The following is a 20,986-nucleotide window of genomic DNA, read 5'->3' on the forward strand; positions in this document are numbered from 1 at the left end:
GGTGAAGACCAAGTGAATCCAAAACGGATTAAAACGCCCTTGGACCGTATATGAACACGTGAGTCATGCCGCAACTTAAGCAATTAAATGAATTAAAACTACTAGTGACTATATGATATAACAGTGGGAACATGAGGACTTTAAACTGTCCCTTACAGCCCAGGGTTTCATTCAGTGATCGATCACTTTTAATGGGATATTTAAAAACATGACCATTTGACTGACTGGCGCAGCACTGTTGGTTTGTGTGGAGACAAATGAATTGATCACCTCCCATGACCAGACAGGCTCTGAGGGTGGAGCGGAAGAACAGCAGCCTGCCGTTCCTCTGGAGCTTGTCCCTCCCAGGCTTTTATTGAACAGACCGACAGAAGAGGATGTGAAATTATTTGTGCTGTTCCGAAAGTTATGTTCCTAAGATGATCAACATGAGTAGCATGCACCTGTCTGATGGACGGAGATGGAGTGGCAATCTGAGGGGTGTGGCACTGACTGGCAGTATAAAGGTGACCAAATGTCATCTTGGATGCTATTCTTCAGAGTCCTTAAAATTAGTGAATGAAGCAATGTCACTTAACTTCTATAAAATACCTCATCACACCATCATCACATTTGTGAGACATACAAGGCAGGGGGGTAAAAAGAGAGAAATTAAGAAAGAGTGAGCAGAAAATAAAGATTGAGTGAGAACGAGAGTACAGTTGAAGTCGGAAGTTTACATACACTTAGGTTGGAGTCATTAAAACTCATTTTTCAACCACTCCACAAATTTCTTGTTAACAAACTATAGTTTTGCCAAGTCGGTTAGGACATCTACTTTGTGCATGACAAGTAATTTTTCTAACAATTGTTTACAGACAGATTATTTCACTGTATCACAATTCCAGTGGGTCAGAAGTTTACATACATTAAGTTGACTGTGACAAACAGTTTGGAAAATTCCAGAAATTGATGTCATGGCTTTAGAAGCTTCTGATAGGCTAACTGACATCATTTGAGTCAATTGGAGGTGTACCTGTGGATGTATTTCAAGGCTTGCCTTCCAACTCAGTGCCTCTTTGCTTGACATCAAAGAAATCAGCCAAGACCTCAGAAAGTAAATTGTAGACCTCCACAAGTCTGGTTTATCCTTGGGAGCAATTTACAAACGCCTGAAGGTACCACGTTCATCTGTACAAACAATAGTATGCAAGTATAAACACCATGGGACCACGCCTGCCGTCATACCACTCAGGAAGAAGACTCGTTCTGTCTCCTAGAGATGAACTTCCTTTGTGCGAAAAGTGCAAATCAATCCCAGAACAGCAAAGGACCATGTGAAGATGCTGGAGGAAACAGGTACAACAGTATCTATATCCACAGTAAAACGAGTCCTATATTGACATGAGCTGAAAGGCCGCTCAGCAAGGAAGAAGTTTGGAGGAAAAAGGGGGACGCTTGCAAGCCAAAGAACACCATCCCAACCGTGAAGCACAGGGGTGGCAGCATCATGTTGTGGGGGTGCTTTGCTGCAGGAGGGATTGGTGCACTTCAAACTAGATGGCATCATGAGGATGGAAAATTATGTGGATATATTGAAGCCACATCAGTCAGGAAGTTAAAGCTTGGTCGCAAATGGGTTTCCACATGGACTCTGACCCCAAGCATACTTCCAAAGTTGTGGCAAAATGGTTTAAGGACAACAAAGTCAAGGTATCGGAGTGGCCATCACAAAGCCCTGACCTCAATCCTATAGAAAATTTGTGGGCAGAACTGAAAAAGTGTGCGCGAGCAAGGAGGCCTACAAACCTGACTCAGTTACAGCAGCTCTGTCAGGAGGAATGGGCCAAAATTCCCCGAACTTATTGTGGGAAGCTTGTGGAAGGCTACCGAAACGTTTGACCCAAGTTAAACAATTGAAATGCAATGCTACCAAATACTAATTGAGTGTATGTAAACTTCTGACCCACTGGGAATGTGATGAAAGAAATAAAAGCTGAAATAAATCACTCTACTATTATTCTGACATTTCACATTCTTAAAATAAAGTGGTGATCCTAAATGACCTAAGAGAGGGAATTACTACTAGGATTAAATGTCAGGAATTGTAAAAAACTGAGTTTAAATGTATTTGGCTAAGGTGTATGTAAACCTCCGACTTCAACTGTATACATACACACAAAAAGTAGGTCACATGGGGGAGAGGCATGCCGTGAGGTGTTGCTTTATTTGTTTTTTGAAACCAAATTAGCTGTTCACTTGCGCTATATGAGATGGGAGTTCCATGCCATCATTATTATGTATAATACTGTATGTTTCCCTGCAGGACTTGCTTTGTGGAGTGTGGTGTCAAAAAAAGCTGAGCATCTCTTTATCGCAGACAGACTTCTCCCCATCTTCACAACCACTGAATCAATATGTTTTGACCATGACGGTTTACAATCTAAAGTAACACCAAGCAATTTAGTCTCCTTAACAGCCACACCATTCATTACCAGATTCAGCTGAGGTCTAGAACTTAGGGAATGATTTGTACCCAATACAATGCTCTTAGTTTTAGAGATGTTGGGGGACCAGTATATTACTGGCTACCCATTCTAAAACTGACTGCAACTCTTTGTTTAGGGTTGCTGTGATTTCACTACTTGTGGTTGCAGACGTGTATAGGGTTGAATCATCAGCCTACATGGACACAGGCTTTGTTGAATGCCAATGGCAGGTCATTGGTAAAAATATTTTTTTTAAGAATAGAGGGCCTAGAGAACTGCCCTGTGGTACACCACACTTTACATGTTGAACATTAGAGAAGCATCCATTAAAGAAAACCCTCTGTGTTCTATTAGATAGATATCATGGATTATGAGCTATGGCAGAGGTTGAAAAGCTACAACATAAGTTCTCAACAAGTTATGGTCAATAATATTCAAGGCTGCACTGAAATCGAACAGTACAGCTCCCACAATATTCTTATTATCATCAATTTATTTTAACCAATCAGCCATGTGTGTCAGTGCAGCACATGTTGAGTGCTCTTCTCTATAAGCAAGCTGAAAGTCTTAATTGTTTACAGAGAAATAGCATTGTATTTGGTCCCTATCAAAAATCCAACAGTTTGCGTATCCCAGCTCTGCATCTGTGTGGTCATGATGCACAATGGATGTAGCCCACCCAGGTGGCTACAGGGTCAGGTGACCTATGAACATGACTGAGGTCATGGGTTCAAACTCCAGATGTCAATCATTTGGAGTGTGGGGGCCATGAATGGTTCTACACCAGAAAATTAAATATGGACTGCTTCCAACCCCAGGGAATTATTCAATGATTAGGCCTATATGCAACCACCATAAACTGGTAATAGTTTTCCATTTAATGGGTTAGTTGTAAGCCTAGTCAAAAGAGTAAGCAAGGCCTACTCTGGTGACAACGAGGTTAAATGTACCATCCACTAAAACGCATTAAGGAAAGAAAAATCATGATCTATATATAACTGGCTCCTCCACTGGTCCATCACACAGTAACCAGTCATCAGACACTTCATCTGGACAGTGCCCATGCCAGTTAGTTGGTGTGGTTACCCGCTACTCCAGGGGATAAAGCATTTACCACCAACAAACTGAAACACATCCACTGGAATAGGCGTCCGATTTGGCAAACCCACATCCGTTGTAAAATACTGTATCTCTCTACTGTTTGCTCACGTCTGTAGACTCGCTCACAGACGTAAACTCCGCTGTGACAATGGAAAATCAAATTGAAACTGAAACCATACATGCAAGTTCTGCAAAAGTGTACACCACAATAGTGGCATAATATTTTCAGCAAAAAATTCCTTTCCTAATGTAAGTAACAATTACGGTGGCCTATTCGGTGTCCCTGTTATCGACATTATGAGTTGCTGAATGTTCTGCATGTTGTCAACTATAAACATGTTTGGAAATGGTTTATTTGCTTGCAGCCACAGAACATTTTCATTATATCGTTTCGAAAAAATTCTAATCAGTGTATTAATCTTTCGTCATTATTTTCCAAGCTATTGGGATGAATGAATAAAACGTCCTTTACAAGTAACGTTAACGTTAGATGCCAAAGACAAGTTATAGTTTCTCAAATTACAAAGCCGCGCTTCCCAGTAGACTTAATTTGATTCCAAAAAGTCCTAAATTAGCCTTCTCATGCGGGTTGAGTCGGTGCGGACATAAAAACATGTACCAAAAAAAAAGTTGTACACATTGACAGGTTTTCTAAACATCACGAAGAAAGCATAATGAACAACACTATGTGTTGAAACATGATTATATTCGACGCAATAAAATGAAATAGGCAAGATATGTTTTTACTTACGTTCCAATGCTGGCGCTCGACAAAGCTCTCACGAGGCCAAGGTCCCTCCTTGAGCAAAACAAAACCAAAACTGTTGGACTTTGCGTCGAAGATATTCATTTGGTTTCACTCAAGCCTTAACAACAAATCTTCTGTGCTGTTTCATTCGCGAATTTTCTCTATCGACGGGAATTCGAGACCGGCGGCTTCTTTGTTCCGCGAGCCATTCCTTGGATATCATTCATGTGTCGCTGACACACACACTGATTGGCCACGTCGCTCGAGGGATAGGATCGGGAATAGGTGAAGGCTAGGGCACCAGCAGAGCCATTTCTTTTCGCCGTCCTAAAGTCTGCCTTTTCTCGTATCAATGATATAACGATACAACTCAACACTGACCTCGGAAAGTGAATAAGAAGCCCAGTCTAAATTTGACAACACATCAGTGTTGAGAGAGAGTTGAAAGTTTTATGCAACTAGCCTAAATGCAACTAAATATACTGAACAAAAATATAAACCTAACATAAAGTGTTGGTCCCATGTTTCATGAGCTGAAATAAAAGATCCCAGAAATTTTCCATATACACAAAAAGCTTATTTCTCTCAAATTTAGTGCACACATTTGTTAACATCCCTGTTAGTGAGCATTTATCTTTTGCCAAGATAGCCCATCCACCTGACAGGTGTATCATATCAAGAAGCGGATTAAACAGCATGATCATTACACAGGTGCACCTTGTGCTGGGAACAATAAAAGGCCCGTTATAAAATGTGCAGTTTGTCATGCAACACAATGCCACAGATGTCTCAAGTTTTGAGGGAGCGCACAAGTGGCATGCTGACTACAGGAATGGCCACCACAGCTGTTGCCAGACAATTTAATGTTAATTTCTCTACCATAAGACGACATTTGAGAGAATTTGTCAGTACGTCCAACCGGCCTCACAACCACAGACCACGTGTAACCATGCCAGCCCAGGACCTCCACATCCGGCTTCTTCACCTGTGGGATCGCCTGAGACCAGCCACCCGGACAGCTGATAAAACTGTGGGTTAGCACAACCAAAGAATGTCTGCACAAACTGTCAGAAATCATCTTAGGGAAGCTCATCTGCGTGATCGTCGTCCTCACCAGAGTCTTGACCTAACTGCAGTTCGGCGTCGTAACCAACTTCAGTGGGCAAATTATCACCTTTGATGGCCACAGGCACGCTGGAGAAGTGTGGATGGCAGACAGCATGTATGGCGTCGTGTGGGCGAATGGTTTGCTGATGTCAACGTTGTGAACAGAGTGCTCCATAGTGGCGGTGGGGTTATGGTATGGACAGGCATAAGCTACAGACACAATTGCAACAAACACAATTGCACTTTTTTGATGGCAATTTGAATGCACAGAGATTCCGTGACGAGATCCTGAGGCCCATTGTCGCGCCATTCATCCGCCACCATCACCTCATGTTTCAGCATGATAATGTACGGCTCCATGTCACAAGGATCTGTACACTATTCCTGGAAGCTGAAAATGTCCCAGTTCTTACATGGCCTGCATACTCACCAGATATCTCACCCATTGAGCACGTTTGGGATGCTCTGGATCGGCGTGTACGACAGCATGTTTCAGTTCCCGCCAATATCCAGCAACTTCGCAGCCTTTGAAGAGGAGTGGAACATTATTCCACAGGCCACAATCAACAGCCATCTCTTTGCTAAAGCTAAAGAGATGTGTTGCGCTGCATGAGGCAAATTGTGGTCACACCAGACATTGACTGGTTTCTGATCCACACCCCTACCTTTTTACAAAAGGTATCTGTGACCAACAGATGCTTATCTGTATTCCCAGTCAAGTGAAATCCATAGACTAGGGCCTAATTCATTTATTTCAATGAACTAATTTCCTTATATGAACTGTAACAGTAAAATGTTTGAAATTGTTGCATGTTGCGTTTATATTTTTGTTCAGCGTATTATAGGCCTACATAGCCAAATTTTGGACTAAAGGAGCCTAACATTTGTACTTAGTCCAAGGACCTTCTATTTAAAGGGTGAATTGGCTCTGGAAGCCAAACAGCCAAATACTCTATCTAAAAGTGAATCCATTCTCAATTGCGGTATGGTTCTATTTATTTATTTAACTAGGCAAGTCAGTTAAGAACAAATTCTTATTTTACAATGACGGTCTACCCCGTCCAAACCCTCCCCTAACCTTGACGATGCTGTGCCAATTATGCGCAGCCCTATGGGACTACCGATCACAGCCGGTTGTGATACAGCCCACGATCAATCCAGGGTCTGTAGTGACGCCTCTAGCACTGAGATGCAGTGCCTTAGACCGCTGATCCAGGGTCTGTAGTGACGCCTCTAGCACTGAGATGCAGTGCCTTAGACCGCTGATCCAGGGTCTGTAGTGACGCCTCTAGCACTGAGATGCAGTGCCTTAGACCGCTGATCCAGGGTCTGTAGTGACGCCTCTAGCACTGAGATGCAGTGCCTTAGACCGCTGATCCAGGGTCTGTAGTGACGCCTCTAGCACTGAGATGCAGTGCCTTAGACCGCTGATCCAGGGTCTGTAGTGACGCCTCTAGCACTGAGATGCAGTGCCTTAGACCGCTGATCCAGGGTCTGTAGTGACGCCTCTAGCACTGAGATGCAGTGCCTTAGACTGCTGATCCAGGGTCTGTAGTGACGCCTCTAGCACTGAGATGCAGTGCCTTAGACCGCTGATCCAGGGTCTGTAGTGACGCCTCTAGCACTGAGATGCAGTGCCTTAGACCGCTGCGCCACTCAGGAGCCCAAGAAACATAAATCCCTCTACTTTAATATCACATACAAACTATTTCACAAATGCACAATGTACACTTACTGTAGACTGTTTTAACTGGATGTTACACAGTTGCAGCTGACAGTATTCTTCAGTGACAACATGTTACAGGTGTTCAGAGACGCAGACAGATAATTAGCACGTGGTCCACTCTGTCTTCTGTCTGTTTTCCGTAAACAAGCGTGGTAACATAGAAATATGGCAGTGTAGGAACCCTAACCCTAAAAAGGAATGTATGAATTTAACCTTTTACATTTTTTATGATTTCTCGCCATTATGAAAGATAAGGCCCTTGGGCTTCCAAAACCGTACCACAAGCGATGTGTATTAATGTTCAGACCGAGCGTTGCGGCTCTTAACAAAACTCCCCCCTTTGTCCAATGACTCTTCTATGTAATGGAATAGAACTGAGAGTTATGATCAAGGGCTAAGGCATACACAGCTATAGCCTTGAATACATGCTTGTAGGCTCTTCTCCTAATAGGTCTACAGAGAGTAAGATAGGCCTAGATAAAGGTAGACCAGATAGTAGACATAGGCATAATGATTTACGGCCTATAGATTCTGGCCTCAGGGACAGGATATCGAAATAGCATGAAATCAATTCCAATACTAAACATCGCCATTGATCACAAGTCATAGTACAACCATATTGATTATATTTTGTCATTATACACATTACCATTGATCGCCCGACGGTATACATCTTTTTTAACGGCTTGACTGCATTCACCTTAGAATTGTTCAAATGGTGCATGGGGTATGCTTTTTCTGTGCTGTGCTCAGCCTGCATATCCTTGTGTGTGTGTGTGTGTGTGTGTGTGTGTGTGTGTGTGTGTGTGTGTGTGTGTGTGTGTGTGTGTGTGTGTGTGTGTGTGTGTGTGTGTGTGTGTGTGTGTGTGTGTGTGTGTGGTCAGACTGCCAGATGGATGTGTTCTCATTGCTGTTGACACACCTGAAGCTTGAGTAACAGCTGCCTGCTCAGCACTTTTATAGAACTATGGACATTCTCTCTCTCTTCATCTCTTTCCCTCTCTCTCTCCCCTTCTCTCTCTTTCTCGCTCTCTTTCTTTCTCTCTTTCCCTCTCTTTTTCTCGCATTCTCTCTCTCTCTCTTTCCCTCTCTCTTTCTCGCATTCTCTCTCTCTCTATCTCTCTCGCTCTATCTCTCTCTATCTCTCTCTCTCTCTGTCTCTCTCTATCTCAGGCTATGACTGATCATCATCAGTTGGATGTTTATGTCTTAATGAGCATTTTGCTGGGTCTGTGAGTTACAGACAAACTGTGTGTGTGTGCTGTGAGCTACAGACAGACGGTGTGTGTGTGTGTATACAGTTCATTCGGAAAGTATTCAGACCCATGGATTTTTTTCACATTTTGTTACGTTACAACCTTTTTTTTTTTTTTAACATTCCTCATAAATTCCTCATTCCTCAAGATGAACGGAGCAAAGTACAGAGATCCTTGATGAAAACTTGCTCCAGAGCACTCAGGACCTCAGACTAGGGTGAAGGTTCACCTTCCAACAGGACAATGACCCTAAGCACACAGCCAAACCAATGCAGGAGTGGCTTTGGGACAAGTCTCTGAATGTCCTTGAGTGGCCCAGCCAGACCCCGGACTTGAACCCAATCGAACATCTCTGGAGAGACCTGAAAAGCAAAAACAGGTTTTTAGATATTTTAGCAAATTTATAAAAAATAAAAAACCTGGGTATGATGCTACAAGCTTGGCACACCTCTCAAGCTCTGTGAGGGTTGATGGAGAGCGTCGCTGCACAGCTATTTTCAGGTCTCTCCAGAGATGTTCGAAACACCATTCACTGCATTCCAGCCATTATACTTCATTCCAGACATTATTATGAACCTCCACTGCACCTGATATAGGATAAAGTTGTCTCCAGACACTGATCTAAGGTCAGTTTGATAGTTTTCCCCCCTAATGATTAGGATAATGGGAAGGAGAAGCTGGTTGTTAATGGTTAGGATTACGGGAAGGGGAAGATGGTCATTAATATATGCTTACGAGTAACATCTACTTCGAGTGGCTCACCTTCCCAGAGCAGTCATCTGTGTGTCACTGCTGAAGAGGAGTGTCTATCTAAGACTGGGGTCTCCCCTCATCCTCTTACACGCAGCCTCCCTCTTCCACCAGTTATTTCTCTGCAAGATGGGAGGTGCCTCTGCAATGCTGGAAAAGTGATAGAGGGGGAGTAGAGCAGGGATTCAGAGAGACAGGCAGGCAATGAGAAGTGACAGTAAAGGATAGAGGGAGATGGGGAAAGATTGACATCAAGTATACTTTAAAGAGTAGGAAGGGTGAGAAAGAAGATAGGCTCTTCTCCTTCTAGCTTGTTAGTCCTCAGAGTTAGCACAGCACCAGAGATGCGCCAAATAATTGTTTCTTTATTTAGCCAAGAGAACAAATACACAAGCCTTTAAGAGTCATCAACTAAGCCTGTTTGATATAATCCCCACCGACAACTATGGGAAAACTCCAAACAACAGTCTCTCACTCATTCTCTCTCTCTCTCTCTCTCTCTCTCTCTCTCTCTCTCTCTCTCTCTCTCTCTCTCTCTCTCTCTCTCTCTCTCTCTCTCTCTCTCTCTCTCTCTCTCTTTCTCTCTCTCTCTCTCTCTCTCTCTCTCTCTCTCTCTCTCTCTTTCTCTGTCTCCCTCCTCGCCGAAAGGATGATACGGCTTAGCAGCTTGCTGCATCTGTTTTTGCAGGGTGTTGTGGTGTTACTGTGTATGTCTGATGCCCAATTCCAAACAAAGTCCTAGCCACTACCTCTAGGTGCTATAGCAGTTCTGGGAGGATTGGATAGTGGATCTACTACTATACTAATAACACTGTGTCATTGTCAATGTCATTTCCGATGAAGTGCCGACGGGTAGGGCTCGGACATTGATTATACAGTATGTGTTGAAGGTGTTGCATTGAGATTGGCCTATCATACTATCGGTACTGTTTGTGTGTGTATTGAAGGTGTTGTTAATTCTACTCATATTGAGCTAGCAGTGGAATGATAAAAACAGATGATATGTTTGTGTAGATGTCTACTCCAGTTAGCCAGAGGGTAGATACTATACTCCACATTCTGTACACCAGCAGGACAGATCAAACTTAAACACACTTCTCAGTATGGTGCTCTCCCTTATCTAATTTTAACTCTCTTTATTGCTCTCTCTCTCTCTCTCTCTCGTCATCTCTCTCTCGTCATTTCTCTCTCTCCCACTGCTTCCTTTCCTACCTCCTACTTATCAATTATTATTATTAAATAAATATGAGTTTTGCATAACTGCATATTGCATAACTGCATACTGAGAACAGATGTTGAGAGATGGAGGAGATAGAGAAGAAAAGAAAGACTGAGTGACATGGCAATACAATTTGCCTACCACAGTATATTGTAAGCATAGGTATTTATTAGATTTTTACAATAATTGGGCTCTGGATTAGCTAGGGCAAAAGCTTGAGTCTCAATGCTTTATCCTCTGGCCATTCCGCACAAGGGGACCAATTATTTTGTCAGATTACGAGTGAGACCTCCCCAGCCTCTATCTCAACCTTTTCAAATGTCAACCACTGCCTCTTCAGGGTTCATCTCAAATTAGCAACTCTAATGCACACAAACACAAACACACACACACACGCACACGCGCACGCACGCACGCACGCACGCACGCACGCACGCACGCACGCACGCACGCACGCACGCACGCACGCACGCACGCACGCACGCACGCACACACACACACACACACACACACACACACACACACACACACACACACACACACACACACACACACACACACACAGAGTAATTGGAGGCCGCAGCCTTAAGGCGGTACCAGTGACATTGCCTAAACCCCTTACAGCTGTGTGTGTGTTGTGCGTGTTCTGCAGAACACATCAACACCTTCGGATGACTGTATGGCCTCCTGACCTTACAAACAAACACAATCTTATAACGAACGCATGCATTGATTCACAATGAGTCACTATGCCAAAAGGATCACAGGCTTTACTGTATGGGAGAATCTCAATTGCCTACTGCTCGCGTCCTCTCTCCTCTCTTCCTTCTCAAAACCCATTGGAGGAGAAGGTCATAGGGGAGGGACCTCTGGCTTTCTCATCCAATGGGTTTTGAGAAGGAGGTGAGGAGAGAGGACACGAGGAGTATACAATTAAGATTCTCCCTCTCTGTCCACAAACGTCACCCCGCTGTGTTTGTACTGACGTCAGCCCTACAAATGTATGCAGGTCATTTGTGCTCAGCATGAGTCCCAGTTCCTCTGACTTTGTGTGCTACACTCTGTTATTATACAATCATGATCATCAGCAAAAACTCTGATGAAGGTCAAAACCGTGTCATAATAAACTCACCTGGGAGTTAGAGTAGTTTTATATTTATATTTGTCCCTTCACCTGATCCAGTGCTGGTAGGATCTATGCTGCCATCTTTTGGTCAATTCTGGTAATTTCTGATCATTTAAACTATTGAATTTGTCCATGAGGATCAGGCCTACTGCACTGTAACATTGTACTTGTACAGGAGGATCAGGCCTACTGCACTGGAACATTGTATTTGTCCAGGAGGATCAGGCCTACTGCACTGTAACATTGTATTTGTCCATGAGGATCAGGCCTACTGCACTGTAACATTGTATTTGCCCAGGAGGATCAGGCCTACTGCACTGTAACATTGTACTTGTCCAGGAGGATCAGGCCTACTGCACTGTAACATTGTATTTGTCCAGGAGGATCAGGCCTACTGCACTGTAACATTGTGTTTGTCCAGGAGGATCAGGCCTACTGCACTGTAACATTGTATTTACCCATGGGGATCAGGCCTACTGCACTGTAACATTGTATTTGTCCATGAGGATCAGGCCTACTGCACTGTAACATTGTACTTGTCCAGGAGGATCAGGCCTACTGCACTGTAACATTGTACTTGTCCAGGAGGATCAGGCCTACTGCACTGTAACATTGCATTTGTCCAGGAGGATTAGGCCTACTGCACTGTAACATTGTACTTGTCCAGGAGGATCAGGCCTACTGCACTGTAACATTGTATTTGTCCATGAGGATCAGGCCTACTGCACTGTAACATTGTATTTGTACAGGAGGATCAGGCCTACTGCACTGTAACATTGTACTTGTCCAGGAGGATCAGGCCTACTGCACTGTAACATTGTATTTGTCCAGGAGGATCAGGCCTACTGCACTGTAACATTGTACTTGTCCAGGAGGATCAGGCCTACTGCACTGTAACATTGTATTTGTCCAGGAGGATCAGGCCTACTGCACTGTAACATTGTACTTGTCCAGGAGGATCAGGCTTACTGCACTGTAACATTGTACTTGTCCAGGACGTGCAGGCCTACTGCACTGTAACATTGTACTTGTCCAGGAGGATGAGGCTTACTGCACTGTAACATTGTACTTGTACAGGAGGATCAGGCTTACTGCACTGTAACATTGTACTTGTCCAGGAGGATCAGGCCTACTGCACTGTAACATTGTACTTGTACAGGAGGATCAGGCCTACTGCACTGTAACATTGAATTTGTCCAGGAGGATCAGGCCTACTGCACTGTAACATTGAATTTGTCCATGAGGATCAGGCCTACTGCACTGTAACATTGTATTTGTCCAGGAGGATCAGGCCTACTGCACTGTAACATTGTACTTGTCCAGTAGGATCAGGCCTACTGCACTGTAACATTGTATTTGTCCAGGAGGATCAGGCCTACTGCACTGTAACATTGTACTTGTCCAGGAGGATCAAGCTTACTGCACTGTAACATTGTACTTGTCCAGGACGTGCAGGCCTACTGCACTGTAACATTGTACTTGTCCAGGAGGATGAGGCTTACTGCACTGTAACATTGTACTTGTACAGGAGGATCAGGCTTACTGCACTGTAACATTGTACTTGTCCAGGAGGATCAGGCCTACTGCACTGTAACATTGTACTTGTACAGGAGGATCAGGCCTACTGCACTGTAACATTGAATTTGTCCAGGAGGATCAGGCCTACTGCACTGTAACATTGTATTTGTCCAGGAGGATCAGGCCTACTGCACTGTAACATTGCATTTGTACAGGAGGATCAGGCCTACTGCACTGTAACATTGTACTTGTCCAGGAGGATCAGGCTTACTGCACTGTAACATTGTATTTGTCCAGGAGGATCAGGCCTACTGCACTGTAACATTGTATTTGTCCAGGAGGATCAGGCCTACTGCACTGTAACATTGTACTTGTACAGGAGGATCAGGCCTACTGCACTGTAACATTGAATTTGTCCAGGAGGATCAGGCCTACTGCACTGTAACATTGTATTTGTCCATGAGGATCAGGCCTACTGCACTGTAACATTGTATTTGTCCAGGAGGATCAGGCCTACTGGACTGTAACATTGTACTTGTCCAGGAGGATCAGGCCTACTGCACTGTAACATTGTATTTGTCCAGGAGGATCAGGCCTACTGCACTGTAACATTGTACTTGTCCAGGAGGATCAGGCTTACTGCACTGGAACATTGTACTTGTCCAGGACGTGCAGGCCTACTGCACTGTAACATTGTACTTGTCCAGGAGGATGAGGCTTACTGCACTGTAACATTGTACTTGTACAGGAGGATCAGGCTTACTGCACTGTAACATTGTACTTGTCCAGGAGGATCAGGCCTACTGCACTGTAACATTGTATTTGTCCAGGAGGATCAGGCCTACTGCACTGTAACATTGTACTTGTCCAGTAGGATCAGGCCTACTGCACTGTAACATTGTATTTGTCCAGGAGGATCAGGCCTACTGCACTGTAACATTGTACTTGTCCAGGAGGATCAGGCTTACTGCACTGTAACATTGTACTTGTCCAGGACGTGCAGGCCTACTGCACTGTAACATTGTACTTGTCCAGGAGGATGAGGCTTACTGCACTGTAACATTGTACTTGTACAGGAGGATCAGGCTTACTGCACTGTAACATTGTACTTGTCCAGGAGGATCAGGCCTACTGCACTGTAACATTGTACTTGTACAGGAGGATCAGGCCTACTGCACTGTAACACTGAATTTGTCCAGGAGGATCAGGCCTACTGCACTGTAACATTGTATTTGTCCATGAGGATCAGGCCTACTGCACTGTAACATTGTATTTGTCCAGGAGGATCAGGCCTACTGCACTGTAACATTGTACTTGTCCAGTAGGATCAGGCCTACTGCACTGTAACATTGTATTTGTCCAGGAGGATCAGGCCTACTGCACTGTAACATTGTACTTGTCCAGGATGATCAGGATTACTGCACTGTAACATTGTACTTGTCCAGGACGTGTAGGCCTACTGCACTGTAACATTGTACTTGTCCAGGAGGATGAGGCTTACTGCACTGTAACATTGTACTTGTACAGGAGGATCAGGCTTACTGCACTGTAACATTGTACCTGTCCAGGAGGATCAGGCCTACTGCACTGTAACATTGTACTTGTACAGGAGGATCAGGCCTACTGCACTGTAACATTGTACTTGTCCAGGAGGATCAGGCCTACTGCACTGTAACATTGTACTTGTCCATGAGGATCAGGCCTACTGCACTGTAACATTGTACTTGTCCAGGAGGATCAGGCCTACTGCACTGTGACATTGTACTTGTACAGGAGGATCAGGCCTACTGCACTGTAACATTGTATTTGTCCAGGAGGATCAGGCCTACTGCACTGTAACATTGTATTTGTCCAGGAGGATCAGGCCTACTGCACTGTAACATTGTACTTGTACAGGAGGATCAGGCCTACTGCACTGTAACATTGAATTTGTCCAGGAGGATCAGGCCTACTGCACTGTAACATTGTATTTGTCCATGAGGATCAGGCCTACTGCACTGTAACATTGTATTTGTCCAGGAGGATCAGGCCTACTGGACTGTAACATTGTACTTGTCCAGGAGGATCAGGCCTACTGCACTGTAACATTGTATTTGTCCAGGAGGATCAGGCCTACTGCACTGTAACATTGTACTTGTCCAGGAGGATCAGGCTTACTGCACTGGAACATTGTACTTGTCCAGGACGTGCAGGCCTACTGCACTGTAACATTGTACTTGTCCAGGAGGATGAGGCTTACTGCACTGTAACATTGTACTTGTACAGGAGGATCAGGCTTACTGCACTGTAACATTGTACTTGTCCAGGAGGATCAGGCCTACTGCACTGTAACATTGTATTTGTCCAGGAGGATCAGGCCTACTGCACTGTAACATTGTACTTGTCCAGTAGGATCAGGCCTACTGCACTGTAACATTGTATTTGTCCAGGAGGATCAGGCCTACTGCACTGTAACATTGTACTTGTCCAGGAGGATCAGGCTTACTGCACTGTAACATTGTACTTGTCCAGGACGTGCAGGCCTACTGCACTGTAACATTGTACTTGTCCAGGAGGATGAGGCTTACTGCACTGTAACATTGTACTTGTACAGGAGGATCAGGCTTACTGCACTGTAACATTGTACTTGTCCAGGAGGATCAGGCCTACTGCACTGTAACATTGTACTTGTACAGGAGGATCAGGCCTACTGCACTGTAACACTGAATTTGTCCAGGAGGATCAGGCCTACTGCACTGTAACATTGTATTTGTCCATGAGGATCAGGCCTACTGCACTGTAACATTGTATTTGTCCAGGAGGATCAGGCCTACTGCACTGTAACATTGTACTTGTCCAGTAGGATCAGGCCTACTGCACTGTAACATTGTATTTGTCCAGGAGGATCAGGCCTACTGCACTGTAACATTGTACTTGTCCAGGATGATCAGGATTACTGCACTGTAACATTGTACTTGTCCAGGACGTGTAGGCCTACTGCACTGTAACATTGTACTTGTCCAGGAGGATGAGGCTTACTGCACTGTAACATTGTACTTGTACAGGAGGATCAGGCTTACTGCACTGTAACATTGTACTTGTCCAGGAGGATCAGGTCTACTGCACTGTAACATTGTACTTGTACAGGAGGATCAGGCCTACTGCACTGTAACATTGTACTTGTCCAGGAGGATCAGGCCTACTGCACTGTAACATTGTACTTGTCCATGAGGATCAGGCCTACTGCACTGTAACATTGTACTTGTCCAGGAGGATCAGGCCTACTGCACTGTGACATTGTACTTGTCCAGGAGGATCAGGCCTACTGCACTTTAACATTTCAATTCAAGTCACTTTCTCATATTCCTACAGTAAGTACACAAGCAGGTAAAATTACAGTATTATCTCTGATGAATCCTCAAACAACACTGTGCCATAAATGTTCTCCTTCTTCACAGACAATGGTGTGGTGATGGTAACGATGATGATAAGGATGATAATTGATAAGATGATGCAGTATGTAGATTTTGAAGAAAATAGAAAAGATTACATTATCATCAATGTGTAAACCTCAGCAAAGAACACAGAAAAGCTGAAGAGAAAGACAGAACTACAAGGCTGGGTTTACACAGGCAGCCCAAATCTGATCTTTTGCCCAATTATTGGCAAAACAGCTGATCTGATTGGGCAAAATAACAATTAGTGGAAACATATCAGAATTGGGCTTCTTGTGTAAATGTGTGTGAATGAAAGAGAGAGTGAGGGAGACAGAGAGAAAGAAAGAGAGAGTGAGGGAGACAGAGAGAAAGAAAGAGAGAGAAATAGAGCGATGCCAGTGGTGATTTTACAGGACACAGTGACTTGTTTATAGATGTAGTGTGATATTGCAGGTTAACAGCCTCTCATAGTGGAGCAGATGACTCATATTACAACACTGATATCCATATTACAGCACATATTACAGAACCCTCATATAACCAACCACACACCGGGTGGACCAGTAATTAGACAAACTGTTACACACTCCTCTCTCACAAACATTATTAGCCCTAAACACACACACACACACACACACACACACACACACACACACACACACACACACACACACACACACACACACACACACACACACACACACACACACACACACACACACACACACACACACACACACACACACACACACACACACACACACACACACACACCATGGTGTAACACCTACTGTACGAGACACTCTATCCACTCATTAGCATTTAGCTTACATCATTTTCCCGGACAGTGCACTTTCTGAAGTGTGGTAATTAGAATGAGTGTATTACCGTGTCCTTGAGAGTGGTGTGGGCTGTAGTAGCAGAGGGCTGCTGCTTGGGGTAATAGGATGTAATTATTTAATGTTGTATAATGAGAGGGTCACCTAGGACTCGTTAGCCTGATGCTAATGAGTGTTTTGTTTCATAGGTGATTAAAAGATTTCCGCTGTTTGCACTGGGCACCGAGACGTGACTAAAGACTATAATTTCTATTGTCAAGTGGTCAATACAATGTAATTTATTAGTTAAGAATGAATTCCACAAAGCATTGTGTTTGGTGAAAAAATTCAATAGCTCACTTTTTCAAAGTTGCTTGCTTTATTTTTATTATGCAATGTATGTTTCTGCTTGATAATGCAGTGTACAGTGATATGTGGAAAAGACAGATTGTAAGTGACATATGTATGACATTTGATGTGTGGGATCTTCATTTCCTTTTGTAAGAGTTAGATTTCCTGTGTCACGGCTGCCTTGGCCTCGTCTCCCTGGCGCTCGGAATTCACCTGGGAACAATGACAACATGAACACAACTCAAGTTAGTTGTCAGTAATACTAATGTATCTTAAAATAGGATTGGCCTCACAGTCAGTCAGTGAATGTCATTGGTCATGTAATACCGTACTCACCCTGTAGGAGGAGCTCCACTCCCCGGCCCCGTGGCTGTTGACAGAGCGTGCCCGGAACAGGTAGTGTGTGTCTAGGCGGAGCCCGGCCGTCTGCAGGTTGCAGGTCTTCAGCCCCACCAGGACCACTCCCTTCCTCTCCTCCATGGCCATCCCCACAATAACAGCATCCTGGAAGTGGATGTCAAAGGTCTCCACCTCCTCGCCCATGGGCAGCATCCAGAAGATCTACACAGACAGATAGAGAGTTATCATCATATTGGATAACTTCACATAGATATAAAACAATACATTTGAAGTTTACAATAAGTCCCTAGTTGCTGTGTAACTGCACCTCTACAGTGTCTCCGCTGACAATGTGCTGGTAGATGATGGGGGGCCTGGGCAGCAGGTTGCGCTCCTTATCGCTGCAGTCCCCAGCCGACAGGCCCAGGTGTTCCTCCATCACCAGCTTCCTGGGGCTCTTGGGGTTCCGGGGGCTCAGCGGGGAGTCCGCCAGGGCCAGGGTGCGGTGGGGGGTCCCTGGGCAGGATGGCACCTGCAACACCTCGCAGCACCCCTCCAAAACGTCTGACTCCACGCTGGTCGCCGCTGCAACCACTGCATCCACTTCAGGGCTCTTCCAGTGGAGGTGGGTCCCCAGCAGGCCCTGCAGGTCTTTAAGGAGGGCGTCAAAGTCCATCTTCACCCCCTTGAAGGGCTCCCCCTCCTGGAGAGTCAGGTCAGGGCGGTGGATGTCCCCGTTAACCCTCTGCAGCCACTGGGTCAGAGCCACGACCCCGGTCAGGAAGGCCACGGTGTCGGGCTCCAGGAGGGCCTGCTCAGAGATCACCTCCAGCCCAGTCAGGGAGCCCAGGAGTGGGGCAGAGGTCTGGAGGAAGTCCCTGGCACCGCTGCGGGTACTGGAGGTCAGGTTGTCCAGGTGGGAGAGCAGTGCCGCCTCCTGGTCTAGCAGGACATTACGGAGAGACAGGAAGCCCTCGCGCACGCGGCGTCTCAGCTCGGCGCCGTCGGAGCCCGTTCTGGCCCTCAACTGATCCATGGACACCATGTCGGCTTCACACTGGGACTTCACTACAGCCACGTGACAAGGGCAGCAATAAACATCTGATACAAACTTAAAACTTCCTGTATTAACTTTCAATTAATTTACTTTGAGTTTACTCAATTGCCACAACGGAGTAATCTGTTTGACATAATGGCTACCGTTACTGTGGTTCACAGAGATGTGTTTTGGAGAATGTATTTTTTACTTGCAGTAATTAAGATGTAAAAGCTTAACTCTGGTAGATTTTGGCTGCACTTATGAAAGCTAATTAACTGAACAAAAGCTGTTTGTGCAGCAACATTAAGACTTCAAATTAACAACATAAATCCATAAAATGTATACAAAGAAAAACAGCCCTTAGTGGAACTTATATAAAGAGTCTCAGAAACAATAGAGCAGTAGGTGTGACCTTACCCTTCTCAGCCTGCTCCAGCGAATTGCGGATGCCCACCTCCCTGCGGGCGCGGGCCTCGTGGACGGGTGACACGTCATGCCCCTGGTGCCCCTGTTCCATGCACCCCTGGCACCCCAGAGCTCCGTCGTCAAGGCAACAGTGGGACAGGGAACGGTCGTGGTGGATGGGGCATGGATCGCGGCACCCACGCTCCACGGGCTCCGTCAGCACGTGCGCCTGGAATGCCCGGTTGCCATGGAGTTTTCTCAGGCACTTGGCACAGTAGTTGAGGCCGCAGGTGCGGCAGTAGTGCTGGGCCTCGCACTGCTTAGAGCAGATCTCGCAGGCGGTCACCCTCATGGATGTGTCCTTGGCCCGGGTGTTTTTGGGTTGCTTCACCTGCTTCAGGCCCTCCAGCTTCTCTAGGAGCTGCTCAGATACGTTGGCCAGAAGAAGGTTCTCTGGGAAGGGCCAGGCCCCGCCAGGCTGGAGGGAGTAGTGGACCAGGCAACAGGGGCACTGGGAGTAGGGCTGGGCCTGTTGGGCATCAGAGGCCTTGGTGCTGGAGGGCTTCTTGCGGATGCCTTCCAGGCAGGGCTGGCAGAGGCAGTGGCCACAGGGCAGAGACACAGGCTGGAGGAGGAGAGTGTCACAGGCTGGGCAGCACAGGTGGAGAGCCAGGGAGCGGGTCATCGGGTCTAGCTCAGCTTTGGTCTGGGCATCCTGTGCGCTAGAAGGGGTAACAGGCAGGCTTAGGGTTCAGAGGGGAGAGCTGGAGAAAAATACTAATGTAGCCTACATACATCATCACTGTTACAGTACAGTATCATCCCTCCACAACTACGCCAGCCATTTTCAGATAACTACAACTGTTATTCCTGTCTATACAAACATAAAAATCATATTTGGCACTACTTCAGTACTTGTTAGGCTTTTTAAAATCAGTTTCATACCCTATCTCCTTTCCTGTCTGTTTGGCTTTGGGGTTGGAGCGCTTCTTTGAAGATCTCAAGCGTGGCCAACAGCCAGATTCAGAACCAGTACCAGGCATTATTGTATTAGATAAGTGATCCCTAGTTGAATTTTATGTGCTGAGATATCCTAAAGAAAACAAAGTCATTATTAGATGTCACTCATTAGGCTAGCCTACTTTGTATTTGACTTATTAGCTTACATTTTGCTTGCACATTCTAATAGAGATCTTTATATTTAATTGCCCAATGTTGACACAATTAGCCTAATCTGGTTAATTCCTTTGCATTTTTCATTGCATTGAAGATGGAGGGCTACTGAGGCACTTACGTTCTTCAGCACGTCTGTGTGTGATCGAAATGTGAATCTTGCGGGAATATCTCAACTGTTTTACTATGACGTAAACTTGCGGCCGTCTATGACGTAATTATGGCAGCGTCCGCGGCGGTCGTATCATGTCGTAACGCGAAGAAATTCCAAGCCCTATAATAGGGTCCGCTATGGCCTATTTCCTCAGTGAGAAACAAGTTGATAAAACACCACCAAACATACCACTAGAGATGTCCACTAGATGGAGACATTGGATTAAATGTGAACTTTCAAATCAGAAGTTGCAGGTGATCCGTCTTCTCGCA

General features: G+C 45.2%; 2 protein-coding genes across 3 annotated transcripts in view; both read right to left on the reverse strand.

The window, feature by feature from the left end:
- The window catches only part of LOC139549428 (SPRY domain-containing SOCS box protein 4-like), a 45,419-nt gene extending 40,494 nt beyond the window's left edge, over nt 1-4,925 (reverse strand). For both annotated transcript variants that reach the window (XM_071359920.1, XM_071359921.1), the window contains exon 1: nt 4,321-4,925. The gene's annotated coding sequence lies outside the window, so the exon portion shown is untranslated. The remainder of the gene's footprint in view (nt 1-4,320) is intronic.
- A 12,835-nt stretch (nt 4,926-17,760) lies between these two features.
- LOC139549649 (tripartite motif-containing protein 42-like) lies at nt 17,761-20,430 on the reverse strand. Its single transcript, XM_071360317.1, has 5 exons — nt 20,333-20,430; nt 19,400-20,109; nt 18,272-19,011; nt 17,941-18,165; nt 17,761-17,817 (listed from the first exon to the last, which is right to left on the reverse strand). The coding sequence occupies exons 1-5, from the start codon at nt 20,428-20,430 to the stop codon at nt 17,761-17,763; spliced, it is 1,830 nt and encodes a 609-aa protein (XP_071216418.1).
- Between the last annotated feature and the right edge of the window lie 556 nt (nt 20,431-20,986).

Source organism: Salvelinus alpinus, chromosome 22, assembly GCF_045679555.1.
Source record: "Salvelinus alpinus chromosome 22, SLU_Salpinus.1, whole genome shotgun sequence".
In the NCBI taxonomy this organism is placed as follows: Eukaryota; Metazoa; Chordata; class Actinopteri; order Salmoniformes; family Salmonidae; genus Salvelinus; species Salvelinus alpinus.

What these genes read in the sequence shown, in the direction of transcription:
- LOC139549649 (XM_071360317.1), bottom strand. Translation starts at nt 20,430, where the DNA reads ATGCCTGGTACTGGTTCTGAATCTGGCTGTTGGCCACGCTTGAGATCT. An exon ending in CAGACAGGAAAGGAGATAGG is followed by an intron (nt 20,110 to 20,332) that starts GTATGAAACTGA and finishes TACCCCTTCTAG; the next exon opens with CGCACAGGATGCCCAGACCA. An exon ending in GCTGGAGCAGGCTGAGAAGG is followed by an intron (nt 19,012 to 19,399) that starts GTAAGGTCACAC and finishes ACGTGGCTGTAG; the next exon opens with TGAAGTCCCAGTGTGAAGCC.